General features: G+C 41.6%; 1 protein-coding gene across 6 annotated transcripts; it reads left to right on the top strand.

The window, feature by feature from the left end:
• The first annotated feature begins 9,316 nt into the window (after positions 1–9,316).
• LOC115170020 (CMRF35-like molecule 3) lies at positions 9,317–21,862 on the top strand. Of its 6 annotated transcripts, none has more exons than XM_029726241.1 (6): positions 9,317–9,362; positions 16,104–16,445; positions 18,189–18,383; positions 19,312–19,416; positions 19,677–19,720; positions 21,490–21,862. In XM_029726241.1, the coding sequence occupies exons 1-6, from the start codon at positions 9,317–9,319 to the stop codon at positions 21,814–21,816; spliced, it is 1,059 nt and encodes a 352-aa protein (XP_029582101.1). In that variant the 3' UTR covers positions 21,817–21,862. The 6 variants fall into 6 exon arrangements, with proteins under 6 accessions (XP_029582101.1, XP_029582100.1, XP_029582102.1 ...); XM_029726240.1 differs by lacking the exon at positions 9,317–9,362 and adding an exon at positions 15,584–15,828; XM_029726242.1 differs by lacking the exon at positions 9,317–9,362 and having other exon boundaries at positions 16,026–16,445; positions 18,189–18,251; positions 19,321–19,416.
• The last annotated feature ends 554 nt before the right edge of the window (positions 21,863–22,416 follow it).

Below are 22,416 nucleotides of genomic sequence, written 5' to 3'. Positions count from 1 at the left end.
GAGTACGATTTACATCTGTTGCACCTTGCTGACAGATCCTAAAGAGATAAACAACCGCTTCAAATAATTTTACTCAGTTATATTCCTCCAGATCTGATGCTTCTAGTTCTGATGTATCAGCCTTCTTTGATTCCACCAGCCTGCCAAAACTTGATGACAGCGCCAAAAAAGAATTGAACTCAAATTTCACAACAAAGGAAATACTGGAGGCAATAAAAGCTTTCCCACCTGGAAAGTCTGCAGGCCCTGGTAGCATTGCTTAATTGAAATAAAAAAAGAATCACCAAAGTGCTTGCTAATAGGTTGAACAAACATGTAACAACCATTATTCATCCAGATCAGACAGGGTTTATTCCCGGAAGGTTCTCTTTTTTCTCGAATGCCCGTAGGCTGCTTAACATTCTATATGCAAATCACGGGAAAGACTCCAAGGTGGCTATTATATCGCTAGATGCTCAAAAAGCGTTTGACCAAATAGAATGGTCATATATGTTTGAAGCACTGGTTTGGATATGGCGACTCATTTATTGCCTGGGTCAAAATTCTCTATGTCTGCGCAACATCCTCTATTCTGACCAACAGTGACAAATACAGTCCCTTTAAACTACATAGATCTGTCCAGTAGGGCTACCCACTCAGTCCTCTGCTCTTCGATATCGTCCTTGAACCCCTAGCGACACAAATAAGGGTTCATCCTTATATCCAAGGTCTTAAAGTAGGAAAAATAGAAAGACACATTTCGTTATATGCAGACAATGTGCTTTTATACCTCTCGGACCCAGTAGCCTCTGTCCCTAAACTACTAGACTTTATCAATTAATTTGGCAAATTATCTGGCTATTCAATAAATTGTGGAAAAAGTGATCTCATGTGTATCTCAGATACTATTACAGCAAGTTAGCTAGAGAGGATACCATTTAAAGTTAGCTAGAGAGGATACCATTGAAAGTGAGCTAGAGAGGATACCATTTAAAATGATCTAGAGAGGATACCATTTAAAATGATCTAGAGAGGATACCATTTAAAGTGATCTAGAGAGGATACCATTTAAAGTGATCTTGAGAGGATACCATTTAAAGTGGTGCATGACCACTTAACTTACCTGGGACTAAAAATACCTAGAAATCCAAAGCTCATCTTCATGCTTAACTACAGTGAACTGGTTGCAAAGCGAAATCAAAACATAGAGAGCTGGAGAATACTGCCTCTTTCTATGATGGGGCACATTAATGCAATAAAAATGGTTTCTCTTCCCAGGATCCTTTATCTTTGCCAGGATCTTCCAATTTTTCTTACCTCTTCATTTTTTAAGACTTTGGACTCGACAATCTTGTCATTTGTCTGGGGTTACAAAAACCATTGTAAAGCCCAAGGAAAGTTTTGATTTAGGCCTACCCATCTTTAAGCATTACTACTGAGCTGCAAATGCCAGGGCATTAACATACTGGCAACTAGGTTTCCCTGATAAGTTGGACACTTGTCCACCTGTGGCTAAATATGGAAGTCAAGTCTGAAACAAGTTCCTCTCTTCCAGCCTTGCTTTGCTCCAAGGCAGAGTGCCCGAACAAACTGACAGGCAACAACTTTGTTTTGTGAAATTCTTTAAGAATTAAGCATGTTTATAAGGTGCCTGATACCTCTGTATACACCCTGATATGCTTGAATCATTATTTTGTTCCATCTCGGTCTGATAAGGTGTTTGTTGAATGGAGGGAGAAGGGGCTGGCCACAGTTGAAGACTTATACATAGATTAGCATCATTCATCCAATTAAAGAATCAATTCAAAGTCAGACACTAAAGTCAGACACTATATCAAAGGGAAAATTCAAAATGTTGACACCTTCCATTTACAACATTTGTTTTATGATTTCCTACAGCGCCCTCCCAACTCAAAACACCTCATCTCACAATTTGTCTCCTTTTTCTCCAACTACACAGAGGCCTCTACTGGTCATCTCAAGGAGACCTGCGGTAAAGAGTGAAATACTGAGATCTCAGATGATCTGTGTGTAACGTCTGCTTCCAACTCACACTCTCAAACACATAGATCCCGTGAACGCAGCTCACTTTCCAGATCCCAATCACCTGAATTCTGATCACCTGTTCACACACCTGTATGTCATTCACACACACTATTTAGTTCAGTTCTTTGCACCCCATCATTGTGAGGTGTTTGTTTTGATATACATTCTAGTCGGAGCGCTGTTATTTTTGTATTAGTCCTCCTGTGTATTGTAGTTTTTGGGTCATCCTCACTAACGATGCCTTTTTGCCTATTCCCCTGCCTGTACTTTTGCCTATCAGATTTCCTGTCATCAACCTCTTGCCTGATCTCCCGGACTACGTTATTAGCCTTTTCCTTGCCTGTACTGTTACCTTTCTGGAGTCCCTGTGTATGACTTTCTGCCTGCCCCTGGACCCGGCTACCTACCTCCTCCTATGGTCCTTTACAAATAAACACCTGCTGCGCCCTGTGCTTGAAACCAGCAGTCTGTTTCCCATCGTATTCAGTACACTATGGGGAGAAGCACTGCCTCTACTAGTCATCTCAAGGAGACCTGCGGTAAAGAGTTAAATATTGAGATCTCAGATGGTCTATGAGGAGAAGCCCTCCCGGTCTAGAATTCACTCCTGTTCCATCATTGCCAGATATAAATTGATACAATACAAAGTCATGCATAGACTTTATTACTCCAAATTACATAGAATTTATCCCCAGGTCTCCCCACTGTGTGACACATGTAAAGCCTCAGAGGGTTCATTAACTCGTCTTTTTTGGCTTTGCCCCTTACTTAATAATCTTTGATTGGTACTCAAAGGTATATGAGAGGGCCATTGAACATGATGCAGAACTTGCTCTCCTTGGCTGAGTCTGTTCTAAGATCATCCTATGAGGAAGGGTGACAGCAAAAAAATGATCCTCACAGAATGGAAGTCACCCACCCCCCTTTGCTTCCATATATGGCTAGCAGAAATGATTAATACCATTTACTTGGAAAATATTCGTTTTTTCAGGACTAACTTCTCCAGCAGATTTCTCAAGATTCGGGGTCCGTCTCTGGACCATCTTGACAGACACTGATTGTGAACACTGACTAGGAACGCTTACTGTTGTAACTGTCACTGTTGCTCTGTTCTTGTCCCATGTCTTGCTTAAGCAATACTTAATTTCATGTCTGGCAGCTGTGTTTTTTTGTTATTCTTTTGTGTTCTCAGTTTTCTCCTATCACAGCCATTAAACGATGTAACTGTTTTAAATTCACCATTGGCCTCATGGTGAAATCCCAGAGCGGTTTCCTTCCTCTCTGGCAACTGAGTTAGAAAGGATGCCTGTATCTTTGCAGGGACTGGGTGTATTGATAAACCTTCCAAAATGTAATGAATAACTTTGTCAGTTTATTTATTTCCCATCTACCAATAGGTGCCCTTCTTCGTGAGGCATTGGAAAACCTCCCTGGTCTTTGTGGTTGAATCTGTGTTTGAAATTCACTACTCAACTGAAGGACCTTTTGTATGTGTGGAGTACAGAGATGAGATAGTCATGTTAAACACTATTATTGCACACAGAGTGAGTCCATGCAATTTGTGACTTGTTAAGCAAATGTTTACTCCTGAACTTAACACTTTCAATAACAATGGGATGAATACTTACTGACTCAAGACAATTTCGCTTTTCATTTGAAATACATGTGTAAAGATTTCTGAAAACATAATTCCAATTTGACATTATGGGTTATTGTATGTAGGCCAGTGACACAAAATCTCAATTTAATAAATGTTAATTTCAGGCTGTAACGCAACAAAAGTGGAAAAAGTAAAGGGCTGTGAATACTTTCCAAGGTACTGTACATCTCAATCAATTCAGGAAGTAACCAGCAATGCAGATTCTCTTCTATGCTTTTCATTAACCACGTTTCCACCCACAGTTTGATGCATATAAAGTCGTACAGTCTGAAAAAAAATCACATCTGTGGTAGAAACTGTAAGTTTAGGTACAATTTGATAAACGCTGACAGATCATTTGATCTTTCGATATGGTGGGGTCTTTTTGTGTCTGTAAAATTAATAATGCGAGAAAAGCTGGTGAAACTCCTTTATGCGCAAATATTTACACAATAACAATCATATCGAAGTAAACTTGGAGTCACGTAATGATGTGGTGTGTGGTCCTCCCACTACAACTCGGGAAACTATGCAGTTTATTCGGCTACAGATGAAATAACTTTTGATGAACTTCATAGGGTAGTGAAAGTGCACAGTGATGAGCTTGATTCTCCTTTCCAATGAATATCGCTGGTTATATTCTGGTGACACATCGATTGAATTTTGACTGCCGTTTGATAAATACAAATATTCTCGCGCTTATCCATAATAATCTCATAATGAAGACTAGCCTACCCAGTACCCTCACAGTCTACTGTATCTTTGAGCTGTTGGCTAGAGCGCACATGCCAAGACCAGAGTAGAAACATTTGCTATTTAACGTAAATGTTTTTGTGACCAACAATAGGTGGAGTTTAAAATGTGATGGAAATACATTGAACTTTGGATTTTTTTTTCGGGTACATGAAAACTTTAGCAGAAAAAAAATAAGTATATCATCACAAACCGCAACAAATTTGTTTAGTGGAAATACCATTGGTCGGGGGAAAAAAAGGTTTTGGTTGTTGCTGATTTTCGAATATTTCGGCGAAATTCTGTCACAAATTGGATGGAAACCTAGCTAAATAGAAATATTTTTGGAATTGGAATTTGGTTTACTTTTTGAATTGACTGTAATTTAAATGGAATTGACACCAACTTTGTTGGAAGTTTAGGGATTTCATCTGTTACACACTCAAGCATACTGTATGTATGAGACACATTCTCTCTTTCTCTCCCTCTCAAACCCAGTTTCACCAACTCTATCATCCCCACCTACCGCCACCTCCCAACCTACTGCCAACTCCATCTCACCATCATCCATTTTACCATCAACACACAACAGATCTGGTAAATAGACGTTGAGCCTTTTTACACTACGCTAGTTTGTAAACAAATTTTCGTATTGTAAAGAGAAGGATCTGGTGTCAAATCTGACTTTGGAATCAGATTCCCAAGCCACATCCGCAGGTAGTGTGGGACACTTCTATACCAGATTCCCCACTCTCAGAGGTATAGTATAAAAACGATGTCTCTCTGACAACACATGCCCCTGCAAGAATGACTTTAATACCAGCACACAGCATTTGTAGTGTTAGCCAAATGAAGAATTAAAACCTTTTAAAATATCAACACATTTGTGAATTGATGCCTAATTCAAGTGTGCAATATGGTTTAGATGAGAATCTCCTGTATAGTTTGAACAGCTAGCCTTCTTTTGTCAGTCTATATACTATGGTGTATACAGTATGCTAATAGCTGCACCCAGACATGAAGCATGAATGTTGGCCAGCACATCCAAGGCTAATGTGAGGACAGGATGTAAACAGAAAAGTTACACATCTCATGAGGAAGAGAGGCAGATCTTACTTCACATATTAGTGTAAAAGGCCCTATGTAAGTTGAACAGAAGTGCTGATTGTAAAGTATGTGTTCTAATGGTACTGTTTGTGTCTGTGTTCTGATACATCAGTGGTCATCATAGTATCTGGGACTCTGGTCATGCTGCTATTGGTGCTTGTGGTCAGCCTGCTCATTGTCTATAGATGGAAACTCAACCAGGAAACAGGTGGGTAATAATCTCCCTCACACACACACACACACACACACACACACACACACACACACACACACACACACAAGGGGAAGTTACTCACACCCCGTCTTCAATTCCAAGAATCCATTTGCATATACAATCCTCCTTTGACCCTGGTTGAGAAATAGAGGTCTCATTGTGAACAGGGCTCTGAAAACCACCTGAACAGACTGCTGGGGCACAATAGTAACATGTGTGAAGTGTGTGTGTGTTTGTGTTCCACAGCTGACTCCTCAGCACCCAGGGTGAACACAGACACTAGGATCAACATAGAGGACAGTGTGTGTGCGCGGGCCTGTCTGTTTGACTGACTGTGTGTGTGTGTGTGTGTGTGTGTGTGTCTTCCACAGCTGACTGCTCAGCACCCAGGGTGAACACTGCGATCAACATAGAGGTCAGTGTGTGTTCGTGCAAGCGACTGCCTGTGTGCATCATTGCATGTCTGTCTTTGTGTGACAGAGAGAGAGAGAGTTAGATATATATTTATATATAAATAGATAGATAGAGAATGTTCTAACCCCCCAACCCCTCTTTTTATGCTGCTGCTACTCTCTGTTTATCATATATGCATAGTCACTTTAACCATATCTACATGTACATACTACCTCAATCAGCCTGACTAACCGGTGTCTGTATATGGCCTCGCTACTGTATATAGCCTGTCTTTTTACTGTTGTTTTATTTCTTTACTTACCTATTGTTCACCTAATACCTTTTTTGCACTATTGGTTAGAGCCTGTAAGTAAGCATTTCACTGTAAGGTGTATTCGGCGCACATGACAAATAAACTTTGATTTGATGTTCTTCCCTCTCTCATCATGTCCTCATGTCCCTCTCCTCCTTTTCCTCCTCTCCAGGGTTGTCATGGATATGGTGACTATAAGGAAATAAAGGACCGCTCCCTACAGTCCAGCTCTGGTGGTGCGACCACCACCATCTACGCCAACGCTAACTTACCCACAAGCCCCTCTGACTCTCTCAATTACACCAGTGTCAACTTTCACAAGAACCCCAGCTGCCCCAATGAAGTTTCTGTCGCTTCTCTAAAGTGGCCACTTCTTCTGGTGACTATGCTACTGTCAACATTGGTCAAAGCCCCACCTACTCTACTGTCAATCATCCACACAGCACCTCTGAGGCTCCTCCCATCTACTATAGAGTCAGCAAACCCAGAGACACCTGAGTCACTGACAACCAATCACGAGGGACATGTTATTATAATAGTTATAACTATATGTTCCACTGACAGCCTCTGTTTTTAGAAAACAGCTGCACGATCAGGGCCTGACTTCCCGATAGCGATAGAACTTAGGCTTACAAGTGTTTTAACGATGCATAGTTCCTACAACGGCCGAAGATGTAACTTGCGTTTTCTAAAACACCACGCAGCGAGAACATTCGCTAAGTGACCATTGGACCATGTGTCGATACTGATAGGATGGAAAGAAAAGCAGTGTCAGTTTCTACATTCAAATCTTACCATGGCATTAGAATTATTGGACAATATTGATGACTGTTCAGCTCCTAGATATACTGAACAAAGATATAAACGCAACATGCAACAATTTCATTAGTTACTGAGTTACAGGTCGTATGAAGTAATAAGTCAATTAAAATAAATAAATTAGGCCCTTTTTCTATGTATTTCACATGACTGGGCAGGGGCACAGCCAGTCATGTGAACCTAGATGCAGAACCAAGCCGGGGGGGGGGGGGGGGGGGGGAGAATTCTCTGTCAAAGACCCTCAATTATGGAACATCTTGTCCTGTCAAGTAAGAGGGGCAGACACCGTTGAAGATTTTAAATCACTGTCAAGAACACACCTTTTAAAATCACAGTTAACAATGTATCTTTTAGCTTGGACTTTAATCAGGGATTGTTTTAGACATCCTCTGTGTTTTATGTTATTTTATTCATCCTTTTACTGCTTCCTGTTTGCTTCTACTTTTTTTAATTTGATTGTTTTAATGTAAATTGTGTTGCAATTTTTAAAGCACTTTAAATAAAGTGGCACTGCAGTTAAAAATGTGATTTGCCCTTTTTTTATGATATTTCTCCACTATGAGGTCGAAATAACACTCTGAAATTGTGAAATTTATGATATTGCCCTTTTTGTGTCAGGGCTGTTTGTAAAAAAAAAAAAGCCTGGATTTTCAGCTTGGTCAGGTGGGATGGAGTTTTTGGCCAAGATCTTGATGTCACAATCTGATCGTATTACAATAGACCAATGACTGTTCCTCTGGGTAAAGGGGTGAGCTCTAGACCAATCAGGGCTGTGCATGTCAATATCTTCAAATTTGTTTCCAAATGCCCACATTTTTATTACATAAACACACACAGTGATTTATTAGACATACAATGATGATTAAAAAATACAAGACTGCATGGGGGCATTAAGTTTGATTTCATTAGATATTTTCACATCAATGGGAAAATGTAAATGTTTATGAATGTGTGTTGTCCCTGTCAACTAGATACATGATACATAAACACACTCCCTCTCAAAACGATTTGTCATTTGCCTGAGAAAATCACATAGTGATTGTTGGTCATATATTGAACTGATTTAACAGTCACCAGGGTTACAGTCACCTTACAAGTCACGTCTGTAACTCTGGTGCTGGACTCCTCCTAGTGGTGGTCTTCCGTCTTTGCAGTCTTTTACGCGTCCTGCATTCAATTTCACACTAAAAACTGTATCTGCCCTTTCTAAAATACATACCCATATGTCCAGTTATAAATCAGATCCGTCCTGAAACTGTACATGTGTAAACAAGTATTATTACTCCGTCTGGAAAACACACCTCATTCACCTTTTACGGTTACAAATAACGCCCTATTTGCTGAATAATTGGTAACAAAATAGTATGGAATTAGGACATAGCAGTTTCTAAAAAGCAATGACAAATCTGATCAAACGTTTTTTGAATGTGTTGACAGTTTGTTTTAATCTATGATGTATTTAACAAAAGGACACTAACAGAATCTGAAAAGTGTGTTAATGGTCAGTTTAAAATTACATTTAAGCAATCGTTTGGGCAGTTATAAATGTAACTCATTAATACATGTTAATACATGTTCATAGGTTTCCACTTTACAATAAGGTATCCTTTCTGTAGTTTTACATGTTGGAAATGTATATGAACACGATCAGTGGGATTAAACTTTATTTTAACGTATCCTCACAGTAGTTATTAATGTAAATAATTTATTGATCAGAAATAGCATCTTGATTTGTGCACTTATTCCTTGACCATTGATATGTTGTAGGTCATTTTGAGATCTTGTGGAGTACATCACTGACATGATGTCAGCTGGTCCTTTTGTGGCAGGGCTGAAATGTAGTGGAAATGTTTTGGGGGGATTCAGTTCATTTGCATGGCAAAGAGGGACTTTGCAATTAATAGCAATTCATCTGATCACTCTTCATAACATTCTAGAGTATATGCAAATTGCCATCATACAAACTGAGGCAGCAAACTTTGTGAAAATTCATATTTGTGTCATTCTCAAAACTTTTGCCCACGACTGTACAGGGTCTAAAGAGACTTGAACTAGTTGGGATCCAGAAGTCATCATGGTTATCCTGCTGGTCCTCACACTGAAGATTGTCCTCCTCTTAGGTGAGTACATCAGACTGAATGAACACATCTCCAGTGACTCCTCTATAGTTGGATACATTTGGTTATAACATTTTACAGTGTAACTCCATTCACTCACTGATAATGTTGTTAGATAAAGGGGAGGGGACACTGAGGAACACAAGGTCCAGTATGTACTGATGAATGTGATGGGGAACACCAGTGGTGTACCAGACCAGAATCCACTCTTACAGTATGTGAAATGGAAGCTGGGGTGTTTGTACTGTTCGTAAGGAGACTGTTGGTGTGTCCTACAGCTGCTGTGTGGAGTGTGTGTTCAGCAGAGTTGATCACAGTGGAAGGATATAAGGGAGCAGAGGTTCAGATCAGATGCCCCTATAAAGAGGGGTGGAGGAGCCACCAGAAGTACCTCTGTAAAGGGGATTGTCCTGTTTATAATAAATAATTCACTGTCATGTCCTTGGAACCATTCCTTGACAATCCTAGCCTTGTGTCATGGGTCATTATCCTGCTGAAAAAATCCATTTGCAAATGGATACACCACTGCCATGATTCACCTGATTGGCAATGATGTTCAGATATCTTGTGGCATTCAAACGTTGCTCCACTTTTATCAAGGGGCCCAAATGTTTGCCATGAAAACACACCGCTCACCACAACCACCTGCAATGTTGACATGCGGCATGATGGATGCACGTAGTCATGTGGTTTTCTCCATATCCTAGTCCTCACATCAGCGTAAGACAGCAGCAACCGGGATTCATCAGACCAGGCCACGTTTTTCCAATTCTCCAGTGTCCAGTGTTTTTGTTTCTTAGAACCACTGCAAATGCAGATTCTTGTTATTTGCTGAAAGAAGTGGAACTCCGTGAAGTTGTTGGCTGCCAAACCCAATTCGTGTCAAGGTACGACAAGTTGTGCATTCATTTATGAGTCTTTCGGCACCAATGTTGTACTGGACTGTCAGTTGACTAACTGTAACCTGTCTGTTGCTCTGCACAATTCCTGTCAGCCACCTCTGTCCTCCTTAATCAATGACCCATTTTTCCCACTGGCCTGCTGTTGGCTGGATGTCCTTTGGGTGGTGGACCATTCTTGATACACACAGGAAACTGTTGAGCGTGAAAGACGCAGCAGCATTGCAGTTCTTGACACACTCAAACCGGTGCGCCTGGCACCTACTACTATACCCCGTTCACTGACATATTTTGTCTTGCCCCTTCACCCTCGGAATGCCACACGTACACAATCCATGTCTCAAGGCTTAAAAATCATCCTTTAACCTGTCTCCCTCCCTTCATCTACACTGATTGAAGAGGATTTAACAAGTGACATAAATACGGGATCATAGCTTTCACCTGGATTCACCTGGTCAGTCAATATCAATGGAAAGAGCAGGTGTTCCTAATGTTTTGTGTACTCAGTGTATATTAAGGTTACGACTGCATTTCCATTGTGAGACAGATTGATCAGGACACAGTTGTATGTCAGTGAAGTGAGAAGCTTAGATGGAATACAATGAGGGAGAGGGCTGGGTGTGTCTGTCTGACTGGAAGCGTGACAAACAGCTGGACCACAACTTAACTTCCTGTGTGATGTATTACATGTTTCTACATCTGTCTCAGATTCAGAAACCTGTCAGTATTACTCAACTGTCTTCAGATGACCTATATTTAGGGCATCCTGTGTATGAGAGATAGAGAAAGGGAGAGTTGATTTATTTTCCATTGTGTACTTTAACTATTTGCACATAATTTAGGCACTTTACATAGCCATACTATGACATTTAAAATGTCTATTCCCTTGAAACTTGTGAATGTAATGTTTACTGTTTATTTCACTTTTGTTTATTATCTATTTCACTTGCTTTGGCAGTGTAAACATATGTTCCCATGCCATTAAAGCCCTTTGAAGAGAGAGAGAGAGAGAGAGAGAGAGAGAGAGAGAGAGAGAGAGAAAGAGAAAGAGAGAGAGAGAGAGAGAGAGAGAGACAGAGAGAGAGAGAGAGAGATTTGCGCAAAAGAGGCAGAGACAGACACTGGCTTGGGAAAACAGAGCACAAGCGGAAACATTGTGTTAGGCGCTGATTCAGATTTAATGTCCAAATAGAGAGAGAGAGACCAGATTTTTTGGAGAAAAAAAATTCTGACAAGGAACATTTTTGAGAGAGTGAGAGAGAGATTTTGTTAGCTAAATGACAACTAAAATATCTGACCAGGAAGATTAGAAACCACACCTCCTTCTTTACACCTGTCAGTTCAATTTCAGGCAAATTCAGCAAATACACTGACATTACAATTCTCTTCAATCAGAATCAGAATCATCTTTATTCACTAAGTACATTTACACATACTCAGAACATTGCTTGGTGTAATGGTGCTGCTAGTGATAGACAACATGCTAGTGATATACAACATGCTAGTGATATACAACATGCTAGTGATAGACAACATGCTAGTGATATACAACATGCTAGTGATAGACAACATGCTAGTGATAGACAACATGCTAGTGATATACAACATGCTAGTGATAGACAACATGCTAGTGATAGACAACATGCTAGTGATATACAACATGCTAGTGATATACAACATGCTAGTGATAGACAACATGCTAGTGATATACAACATGCTAGTGATAGACAACATGCTAGTGATAGACAACATGCTAGTGATAGACAACATGCTAGTGATATACAACATGCTAGTGATATACAACATGCTAGTGATATACAACATGCTAGTGATATACAACATGCTAGTGATAGACAACATGCTAGTGATAGACAACATGCTAGTGATAAACAACATGCTAATCAGCCCCTCCAGGATAAAAACATTTTAAAAAGTGATTTCCTCGGCCAAAAATGCTTGATTTTGTGGCAGCTTTTCTGAAATTCTGCAAAAAGAAATTAACGTTAATTTTATATAAAGCAATAAAAAGTTATATGTGCTCAGTTTTATGAAGATTTTAGTTGAATACATAATACAAAAACAATTAGAAACATCTGAAGTGCTCAATTTAGTTTATTTTCCTGAACAAACAGCTCTGTCATAATCCACTCTCACATTCACTCACACTCACCTCTCCTCTTCATCAGGCTTGGGGCTTGTTATCAACATGAGATATACCTCCCATTCCCACTCACACTCACCTCTCCTCTTCATCAGGCTTGGGGCTTGCTATCAACATGAGATATACCTCCCATTCCCACTCACACTCACCTCTCCTCTTCATTAGGCTTGGGGCTTGCTATCAACATGAGATATACCTCCCATTCCCACTCACACTCACCTCTCCTCTTCATTAGGCTTGGGGCTTGCTATCAACATGAGATATACCTCCCATTCCCACTCACACTCACCTCTCCTCTTCATCAGGCTTGGGGCTTGCTATCAACATGAGATATACCTCCCATTCCCACTCACACTCACCTCTCCTCTTCATCAGGCTTGGGGCTTGTTATCAACATGAGATATACCTCCCATTCCCACTCACACTCACCTCTCCTCTTCATTAGGCTTGGGGCTTGCTATCAACATGAGATATACCTCCCATTCCCACTCACACTCACCTCTCCTCTTCATTAGGCTTGGGGCTTGCTATCAACATGAGATATACCTCCCATTCCCACTCACACTCACCTCTCCTCTTCATCAGGCTTGGGGCTTGCTATCAACATGAGATATACCTCCCATTCCCACTCACACTCACCTCTCCTCTTCATTAGGCTTGGGGCTTGCTATCAACATGAGATATACCTCCCATTCCCACTCACACTCACCTCTCCTCTTCATTAGGCTTGGGGCTTGCTATCAACATGAGATATACCTCCCATTCCCACTCACACTCACCTCTCCTCTTCATCAGGCTTGGGGCTTGTTATCAACATGAGATATACCTCCCATTCCCACTCACACTCACCTCTCCTCTTCATTAGGCTTGGGGCTTGCTATCAACATGAGATATACCTCCCATTCCCACTCACACTCACCTCTCCTCTTCATTAGGCTTGGGGCTTGCTATCAACATGAGATATACCTCCCATTCCCACTCACACTCACCTCTCCTCTTCATTAGGCTTGGGGCTTGCTATCAACATGAGATATACCTCCCATTCCCACTCACACTCTCTCTCTCTCTCTCTCTCTCAAAAAACCCCATATATATTCAAATATGATCAATCGCTTTCAATTTGAGGATCGATATTTCTTTTGCATAGATTGTCTTCAAAATACTTGAGATTGTGATTTTTTTCTGAAAGGGTCGTAAGGGAGATAAAGAACAGAAAACGTAGAAATAGAGTATTGTGGTTGATATGTACTTTTAAAACAGTATTACCATTTCAAAAAAATCTTGAAAGATTGTGCTTTCGTGATCCGTATTAAGTTTTACAGAGAGTTTAAAATGACAAAGAGGACAAATTGCACTCTGTGCTTTGAGCAGCGCTCTCCATAGACAGACTGGGGAGAGCAGAGTGCCGACCACCCTACTAAAGCCAAGGTTAGCGAAGTAAAAGTTTGAGCAGAACGCCACTCACCTTGATTCTTTCAGTGCTTGCCACAGTCCTCCCTGCTACCACTTCCGTCATGGTGATCTGCCGCTGCTGTGGGAACTGTTCTGACCTTCTCATATGCTTGCTGATTGGAAGTGACTGTTGATTGTCAACTTTCTCTTGTGTCCAAAAACATTTGGAAATTGTTTTGCACGGTCTTTAGCTGTTATTTTGTTGGCAAATGAGATTGATTTCTGTTCATTGATTGTACTGCCTGTCAGCCATCAACAATCACCCATCATCTTTGCATGTGAATGTGAAAACTTTGTTGACGTGTGGTTGGATTGGGCCATTTTCCATGGTAACAGTGCAGTAATTGGTCAAAATTACAAACCCGCTTTTGATTGGACCCTTTATTGAGCTAAAAGTGGGGGATTGGTCAAAATTGCGAGCTCTCACATAATATGCGCTGATTCGTTGGTTTTGCATTGAATTATGCGATCACAGAATTGTGGAATCCTGGAGGGACTGGCTAGAGATAGACAACATGCGAATGATAGACAACATGCTAGTGATAGACAACATGCTAATCATAGTGATAGATAACATGCTAGTGATATACAACATGCTAGTGATAGACAACATGGCAGTGATAGATAACATTCTAATGATAGACAACATGCTAATGATAGTGATAGACAACATTTAGAGACAGAATACAGACAAAAGAGTTTACATACAGTATACACAGCTAGGTAGAGTGAGCATAGAGCTATAAGAGAATGAGCACATATGTAAATGTATAGTGGCTATACGGCTGATCTTTCCTGTAAGCTTCTTTGCCCTGGAGTTGTAAAGGACCTCGATGGAATCAAATCAAATTGCATTTGTCACATGCTTCACAAACAACAGGTGTAGACTAACAGTGAAATGCTTATTTACGGATCCTTCCCAACAATGCAGAGAGAGAAAATAGAAATGATAGAAAAATAGAAAAATAATAACACAAGGAATAAATACACAATGAGTAAGGATAACTTGGCTATGTACACGGGGTACCAGTACCGAGTCCATGTGCAAGGGTACGAGGTCATTTAGGTAGACCAGCCTTTCAAAGCACTTCATGGCTACAGACGTGAGTGCTACGGGTCGGTAGTCATTTAGGCAGGTTACCTTGGCGTTCTGGGGCACAGGGACAATGGTGGCCTACTTGAATACATGTAGGTATTACAGACTCGGTCAGGGACAGATTGAAAATGTGAGTGAAGACACTTGCCAGTTGGTCAGAGCATGTTCTGAGTACACGTCCTGGTAATCCGTCTAGGACTGCTTTAAAGTCCCTGGCCACTAGGAGCGCCGCCTCTGAATGAGCATTTTCTTATTGGATTATGGCCTTATACAGCTTGTTGAGTGCGGTCTTAGTGCCAGCATCGTTTTGTGGTGGTGAATAGACAGCTAAAAATAACTCTTGGTAAATAGTGTGGTCCACAGCTTATGGTGGTTATGCCACACATTTAAGCCAAGTTTATGAACCCTTTATAAAACAGGACATACGGTTATAGATGATTTATAACACATTCATGTAGTGGTTATGAAGCCTTTAAGAAGGCTTTATAAAGGCTTTATAAGGTGCACTTCATTTAAAGCAGGACTAGGTTTTTATTTAACATATATTGTTGGAATAAACTATTAATAAATGGTGAGCAAACTCTTTATAAATGTCTTGGTTTCAGGAAGTACTTAGTCAAACAGAAGGACTTCCGCGGCACAGCGTACACACACACACACACACACACACATTGAGAGTGGTTCTCATACACACTGCAGGAGCAGACCTTCCTGTACTGGGGTGGTAACTGGACGTAGAAGTATTGAGGGGACTGGAGTAAACAGGATGTACAGGGTATAAAGAGACTTGAACTAGCTGGGAGCCACAAGTCATCATGGTTATCCTGCTGGTCCCCACACTGAAGATTGTCCTCCAATTAGGTGAGTACATCAGACTGAATGAACATATCTCCAGTGACTCCTCTATAGTTGGATACATTTGGTTATAACATTTTACAGTGTAACTCCATTCACTCACTGATAATGTTGTTAGATAAAGGGGAGGGGACACTGAGGAACACAAGGTCCAGTATGTACTGATGGATGTGATGGGGAACACCAGTGGTGTACAAGACCAGAATCCACTCTTACAGTATGTGAAATGGAAGCTGGGGTGTTTGTACTGTTTGTAATGAGACTGTTGGTGTGTCCTACAGCTGCTGTGTGGAGTGTGTGTTCAGCAGAGTTGATCACAGTGGAAGGATATAAGGGAGGCAAGGCAGAGATCAGATGCCCCTATAAAGAGGAGTGGAGGAGCCACCAGAAGTACCTCTGCAAAGGGGATTGTCCTGTTTATTATAAAGACAAAGTTATTAAGACTGAGGAGGGGGGAAACAGTGCTTCTAAAGGGAGATACTCGCTGAAGGACAACAGAGAGGAAAGTGTCTTCATTGTGACCATCACCAACCTGACGTTAAAGGATGCTGGGAGTTACTGGTGTGGAGTGGACAAATGGGGGCAAGATAACTACATTAAAGTCAACCTTGAAGTCTCTGAAGGTAGTGTAAACCTTTGATTCTCATCCTCAAAACTTGATCACTTTCATACCCAACATATTACATTATACATTCCTAATCAAGCTTCTGCTATTGACCCAAATCCACTTCATTCTGTGTTTTTCATTCACTGTTGCAAACTGTTTTTTTTTTTATTAATGATGTATACACATTTATCTCAAGTCAAAATTCCACCCTAAACGAGACCAGGTCATTCAACTGGCGTGAACAATGGGATGAAAAACACACATTATAGTGCATGTATCGGAGGACAGATCACAGATAATGTCACGTTTGTGTGTAGAGAAGGACCAAGGTGCAGCGTGAGTATCATTCCACATCTTTATTAATATGTGAAACTATGCAAGACATACAATAAACTATGAACAAAACAACAAACCATGATGACAGAGGTGCAACATGCACTAACTCAAAATAAGATCCCACAAACAACAGGTGGGAAAAGGCTGCCTAAATATCATCCCCAATCAGAGACAACGATAGACAGCTGCCTCTGATTGGGAACCATATCAGGCCAACATAGAAATAAGTAACATAGATTTCCCACCCTAGTCACACCCTGACCTAACCAAATAGAGAATAAAAGGTATCTCTAAGGTCAGATAACTATACATTAGACAAGGAAGTTTCATGGTGTGCAAGTCTTTGTCATTGTAGTTTCCAAACCACTCTTGTTCTGTTATGGTATGTATTTATTTGATAATAAATGGGCTGAACTTCTTTCTGAGCGCTAGGCCTACATGTTTGTTTAAATGACAGATTGGTGCTGTGAGAATCCCACTGCAGTGACTGGCTACAGTATGAAGAACGGTCAGTCTCCATCCACTGTGTTTATGATGAAAAGTATGAAGACAATCAGAAATACTTCTGCAAAGAGAAGACATGATCTAAGTGTCTAGGTGATGTTAAAGTGACAACAACCAAAAGCCAGAACGGGAGGTTCTCACTGTTCCACAACAAGACAGACAGAGTTTTCACCATGACCATCAGCAGACTAACCCAAGAGGACGCTGGGAGATATCTATGTGGAGTACAGAACAACCACACATTTGATACCATGTCAGCAGTCAGGCTATGACTGCGTGTACAAAACGTTAGGAGCACTTTTCTAATAATGAGTTGCACCCCCTTTTGCCCTCAGAACAGCCTCAATTTGTCAGAGCATGGACTTTCCAAGGTTTCGAAAGCATTTCACAGGGATGCTGACCCGTATTGACTCCAATGCTTCCAACAGTTGTGTCAAGTTGGTTGGTAGTGGATCTCTACTCCGAATATCTTGTTCCATCTCATCCCACAGATAATCAATTAGATTGAGATCTGGTGACTGGGCAGGCCACTGCAGTGAGCTGAATTCACTGTTGTGTTCGTGGTCCAGACATCACTAGAGCACACAGATCATATTATCACCATTCAGATAAGTGAAGAGCATATTACTTCCTGGTACACATTATGATGCTGTGTTATTATTTAGTTATTATTAAGGCACATTTCATTCTATCACATAAACATATTTGTGTATTATACATAGATGGATCTGGCGTCAAATCTGACTTTGGAATCAGATCCCCCCTCTTAGTGGTGTAGTGTAAAGACATGGTGCTCCGACAACACATCTCTGTGCAATAACTACTTTAATACCAGTAGACAACATTTTGTTGTGTTAGCCCAGTGAAAAATGTCCACACATTGTCACAACAACTGTGTTTTGTGGTCCTTTGTTTTTAGCGACACCAACAATAACCACCACCACAAGAAAACCTGCTACAACAACAACAGCATCAAACCGAGGTTCACCAACGCTGTCATCCTTAGCCACCTCCATCTCACCATCATCATCCATCTCATCATCATCATCCATCTCACCACCATCATCCATCTCACCACCATCATCCATCTCATCATCAACACAAAATGGATTTGGTAAATAAACTTTATGACTGCTTTTACACAGGCATCTAAACACAGCCCAAAAATCTGACCACTCAGATCAGCCCCGAAAAAGATAGGATGTGAAAAGATCTGATGTCCTTGGTCAAAAGACCAATTAGTGGAAAAAACTGTGTCAATGCAGCCTATGAGCCTTTTTACGCTGCACTAGTTTAAAACCAGTTTCTCAACACATAATTTTGTAATGTAAAGAGACTGATGTGGCGTCAAATCTGACTTTAGGTAATGTGGGACACTTTTATACCATATTCCTCCTGAGTGGTAGTGAAAAGACAATGTCTCTCCGATTCCACATGCCCCTGCAATAATTACGTTAATACCAGTAGACTGTCACGCCCTGACCGTAGAGATCCTTATTATTCTCTATGTTTGGTTAGGTCAGGGTGTGACTCGGGTGGGGAGGTCTATGTTTTCTGTTTCTTTGTTTTTGGGCCAGTGTGGTTCCCAATCAGAGGCAGCTGTCTATTGTTGTCTCTGATTGGGAATCATACTTAGGCAGCCTGTTTTCCACCTGTGTTTGTGGGAGGTTATTTTCTGTTTAGCATTCTGAGCCTGACAGAACTGTGCGCGTTCGTTTTTTCGGCGTTTGTATTTTGTTTGAGTGCTTATTGTAATAAAGTATCATGAACACTTACCACGCTGCGCCTTGGTCCACTTCTCCCTCTTATGACGAGTGTTACATAGACAGCATTTGTGTTGTGTGAGGCTGCGTTTACACATTGTTGGCCACCACATCCAAGGCTAATGTCAGGACAGGATGTAAACAGAAAAGTTACACATCTGATGTGGAAGAGAGGCAGATCTTACTTCACATATTACTGTAGAAGACCCTATGTAAGTTGAACAGAAGTGCTGATTGTAAAGTATGTGTTCCAATGGTACTGTTTGTTTCTGTGTTCTGATACATCAGTGGTCATCATAGTATCTGGGATTCTGGTCATGCTGCTATTGGTGCTTGTGGTCAGCCTGCTCATTGTCTATAGATGGAAACTCAACCAGGAAACAGGTGGGTAACAATCTCTCTCACACACACACACACACACACACACACACACACACACACACACACACACACACACACAAGGGGAAGTTACTCACACCCCGTCTTCAATTCCAAGAAACCATTTGCATGTACAATCATCCTTTGGCAGTGGTTGAGAAATAGAGATCTCATTGAGAACAGGGCTCTGAAAATCACCTGAACAGACTGCTGCAGCCCAATAGTGACACGTGTGAAGTGTATGACACTGTGTGTGTGTTCCACAGCTGACTGCTCAGCACCCAGGGTGAACACTGGGATCAACATAGAGGTCAGTGTGTGTGCGTGCAAAGCCTGCCTGCATGCGTCATTGCATGTCTGTGTGATGTGTGTGTGTATATATATATATATATATATATATATATATATATATATATATACACTGCTCAAAAAAATAAAGGGAACACTTAAACAACACAATGTAACTCCAAGTCAATCACACTTCTGTGAAATCAAACTGTCCACTTAGGAAGCAACACTGATTGACAATAAATTTCACATGCTGTTGTGCAAATGGAATAGACAACAGGTGGAAATTATAGGCAATTAGCAAGACACCCCCAATAAAGGAGTGGTTCGGCAGGTGGTGACCACAGACCACTTCTCAGTTCTCATGCTTCCTGGCTGATGTTTTGTTCACTTTTGAAAGCTGGCGGTGCTTTCACTCTAGTGGTAGCATGAGACGGCGTCTACAACCCACACAAGTGGCTCATGTAGTGCAGCTCATCCAGGATGGCACATCAATGCGAGCTGTGGCAAGAAGGTTTGCTGTGTCTGTCAGCGTAGTGTCCAGAGCATGGAGGCGCTACCAGGAGACAGGCCAGTACATCAGGAGATGTGGAGGAGGCCGTAGGAGGGCAACAACCCAGCAGCAGGACCGCTACCTCCGCCTTTGTGCAAGGAGGAGCAGGAGAAGCACTGCCAGAGCCCTGCAAAATGACCTCCAGCAGGCCACAAATGTGCATGTGTCTGCTCAAACGGTCAGAAACAGACTCCATGAGGGTGGTATGAGGGCCCGACGTTCACAGGTGGGGGTTGTGCTTACAGCCCAACACCGTGCAGGACGTTTGGCATTTGCCAGAGAACACCAAAATTGGCAAATTCGCCACTGGCGCCCTGTGCTCTTCACAGATGAAAGCAGGTTCACACTGAGCACGTGACAGACGTGACAGAGTCTGGAGACGCCGTGGAGAATGTTCTGCTGCCTGCAACATCCTCCAGCATGACCGGTTTGGCGGTGGGTCAGTCATGGTGTGGGGTGGCATTTCTTTGGGGGGCCGCACAGCCCTCCATGTGCTCGCCAGAGGTAGCCTGACTGCCATTAGGTACCGAGATGAGATCCTCAGACCCCTTGTGAGACCATATGCTGGTGCGGTTGGCCCTGGGTTCCTCCTAATGCAAGACAATGCTAGACCTCATGTGGCTGGAGTGTGTCAGCAGTTCCTGCAAGAGGAAGGCATTGATGCTATGGACTGGCCCGCCCGTTCCCCAGACCTGAATCCAATTGAGCACATCTGGGACATCATGTCTCGCTCCATCCACCAATGCCACGTTGCACCACAGACTGTCCAGGAGTTGGCGGATGCTTTAGTCCAGGTCTGGGAGGAGATCCCTCAGGAGACCATCCGCCACCTCATCAGGAGCATGCCCAGGCGTTGTAGGGAGGTCATACAGGCACGTGGAGGCCACACACACTACTGAGCCTCATTTTGACTTGTTTTAAGGACATTACATCAAAGTTGGATCAGCCTGTAGTGTGGTTTTCCACTTTAATGTTGAGTGTGACTCCAAATCCAGACCTGCATGGGTTGATAAATTGGATTTCCATTGATTATTTTTGTGTGATTTTGTTGTCAGCACATTCAAATATGTAAAGAAAAAAGTATTTAATAAGATTATTTCTTCCATTCAGATCTAGGATGTGTTGTTTAAGTGTTCCCTTTATTTTTTTGAGCAGTATATATATATATAAAGAGAGAGAGTTATAGATATATATATATACATATGTCCTCATGTCCTCCTCCTTTTCCTCCTCTCCAGGGTTGTCATGGTGATGGTGACTATGAGGAAATAAAGGACCGCCTCCTACAGTCCAGTTCAGGTGGTGAGACCACCACCATCTACTCCCCGGCCAACTTACCCACAAGCCCCTCTGACTGTCTCAACTACGCCAGCGTCAACTTCCACAAGGACCCCAGCTGCCCCAATGAAGCCACTGCCGCCATCACTAAAGAGGGCACTTTTTCTGGCGACTATGCCACTGTCAACGTAAGTCAAAACCCTGCCTACTCTACTGTCAATCATCCACACAGCTCCTCTGAGTCTCCTCCCATCTACTCCACAGTGAGCAAATCCAGAGACACCTGAGTCACTGACAACCAATCACAAGGGACATACACTCACTGGCAACCAATCACAAGAAACATGTCATGAACTACGTTTACCACTAACAGCCTCTTGAGCACTGAGCTCTGTTTTTAGCAGACAACTGCATAATGTGCTTCATGTCCTCACAATGTGTTTCCCTGACTTCTCTCTTCCATCAGATGTGTTTCCCTGACTTCTCTCTTCCATCAGATGTGTTTCCCTGACTTCTCTCTTCCATCAGATGTGTTAACCTGACTTCTCTCTTCCATCAGATATGTTTCCCTGACTTCTCTCTTCCATCAGATGTGTTTCCCTGACTTCTCTCTTCCATCAGATGTGTTTCCCTGACTTCTCTCTTCCATCAGATGTGTTTCCCTGACTTCTCTCTTCCATCAGATGTGTTTCCCTGACTTCTCTCTTCAACTTGTCATAATGTTTATGTCATTTAATTGTATGTTAATATCTGCAGATAAATATTGGCTCACTATTTGGCAAGCACTGAAAAAGGTATCACACCTTTTTGACCAAGGCGTTATAACAGTCTATTAATGTTTTTTTACAAATGTATAATTGATTAAATAACCATGAATGATGTATTTA

The sequence above is a fragment of the Salmo trutta genome, chromosome 31 (genome assembly GCF_901001165.1).
Source record: "Salmo trutta chromosome 31, fSalTru1.1, whole genome shotgun sequence".
Taxonomy (NCBI): Eukaryota; Metazoa; Chordata; class Actinopteri; order Salmoniformes; family Salmonidae; genus Salmo; species Salmo trutta.
Note: the sequence above shows the minus strand (reverse complement) of the source record. Positions and strands in the feature narration are given on the sequence as shown.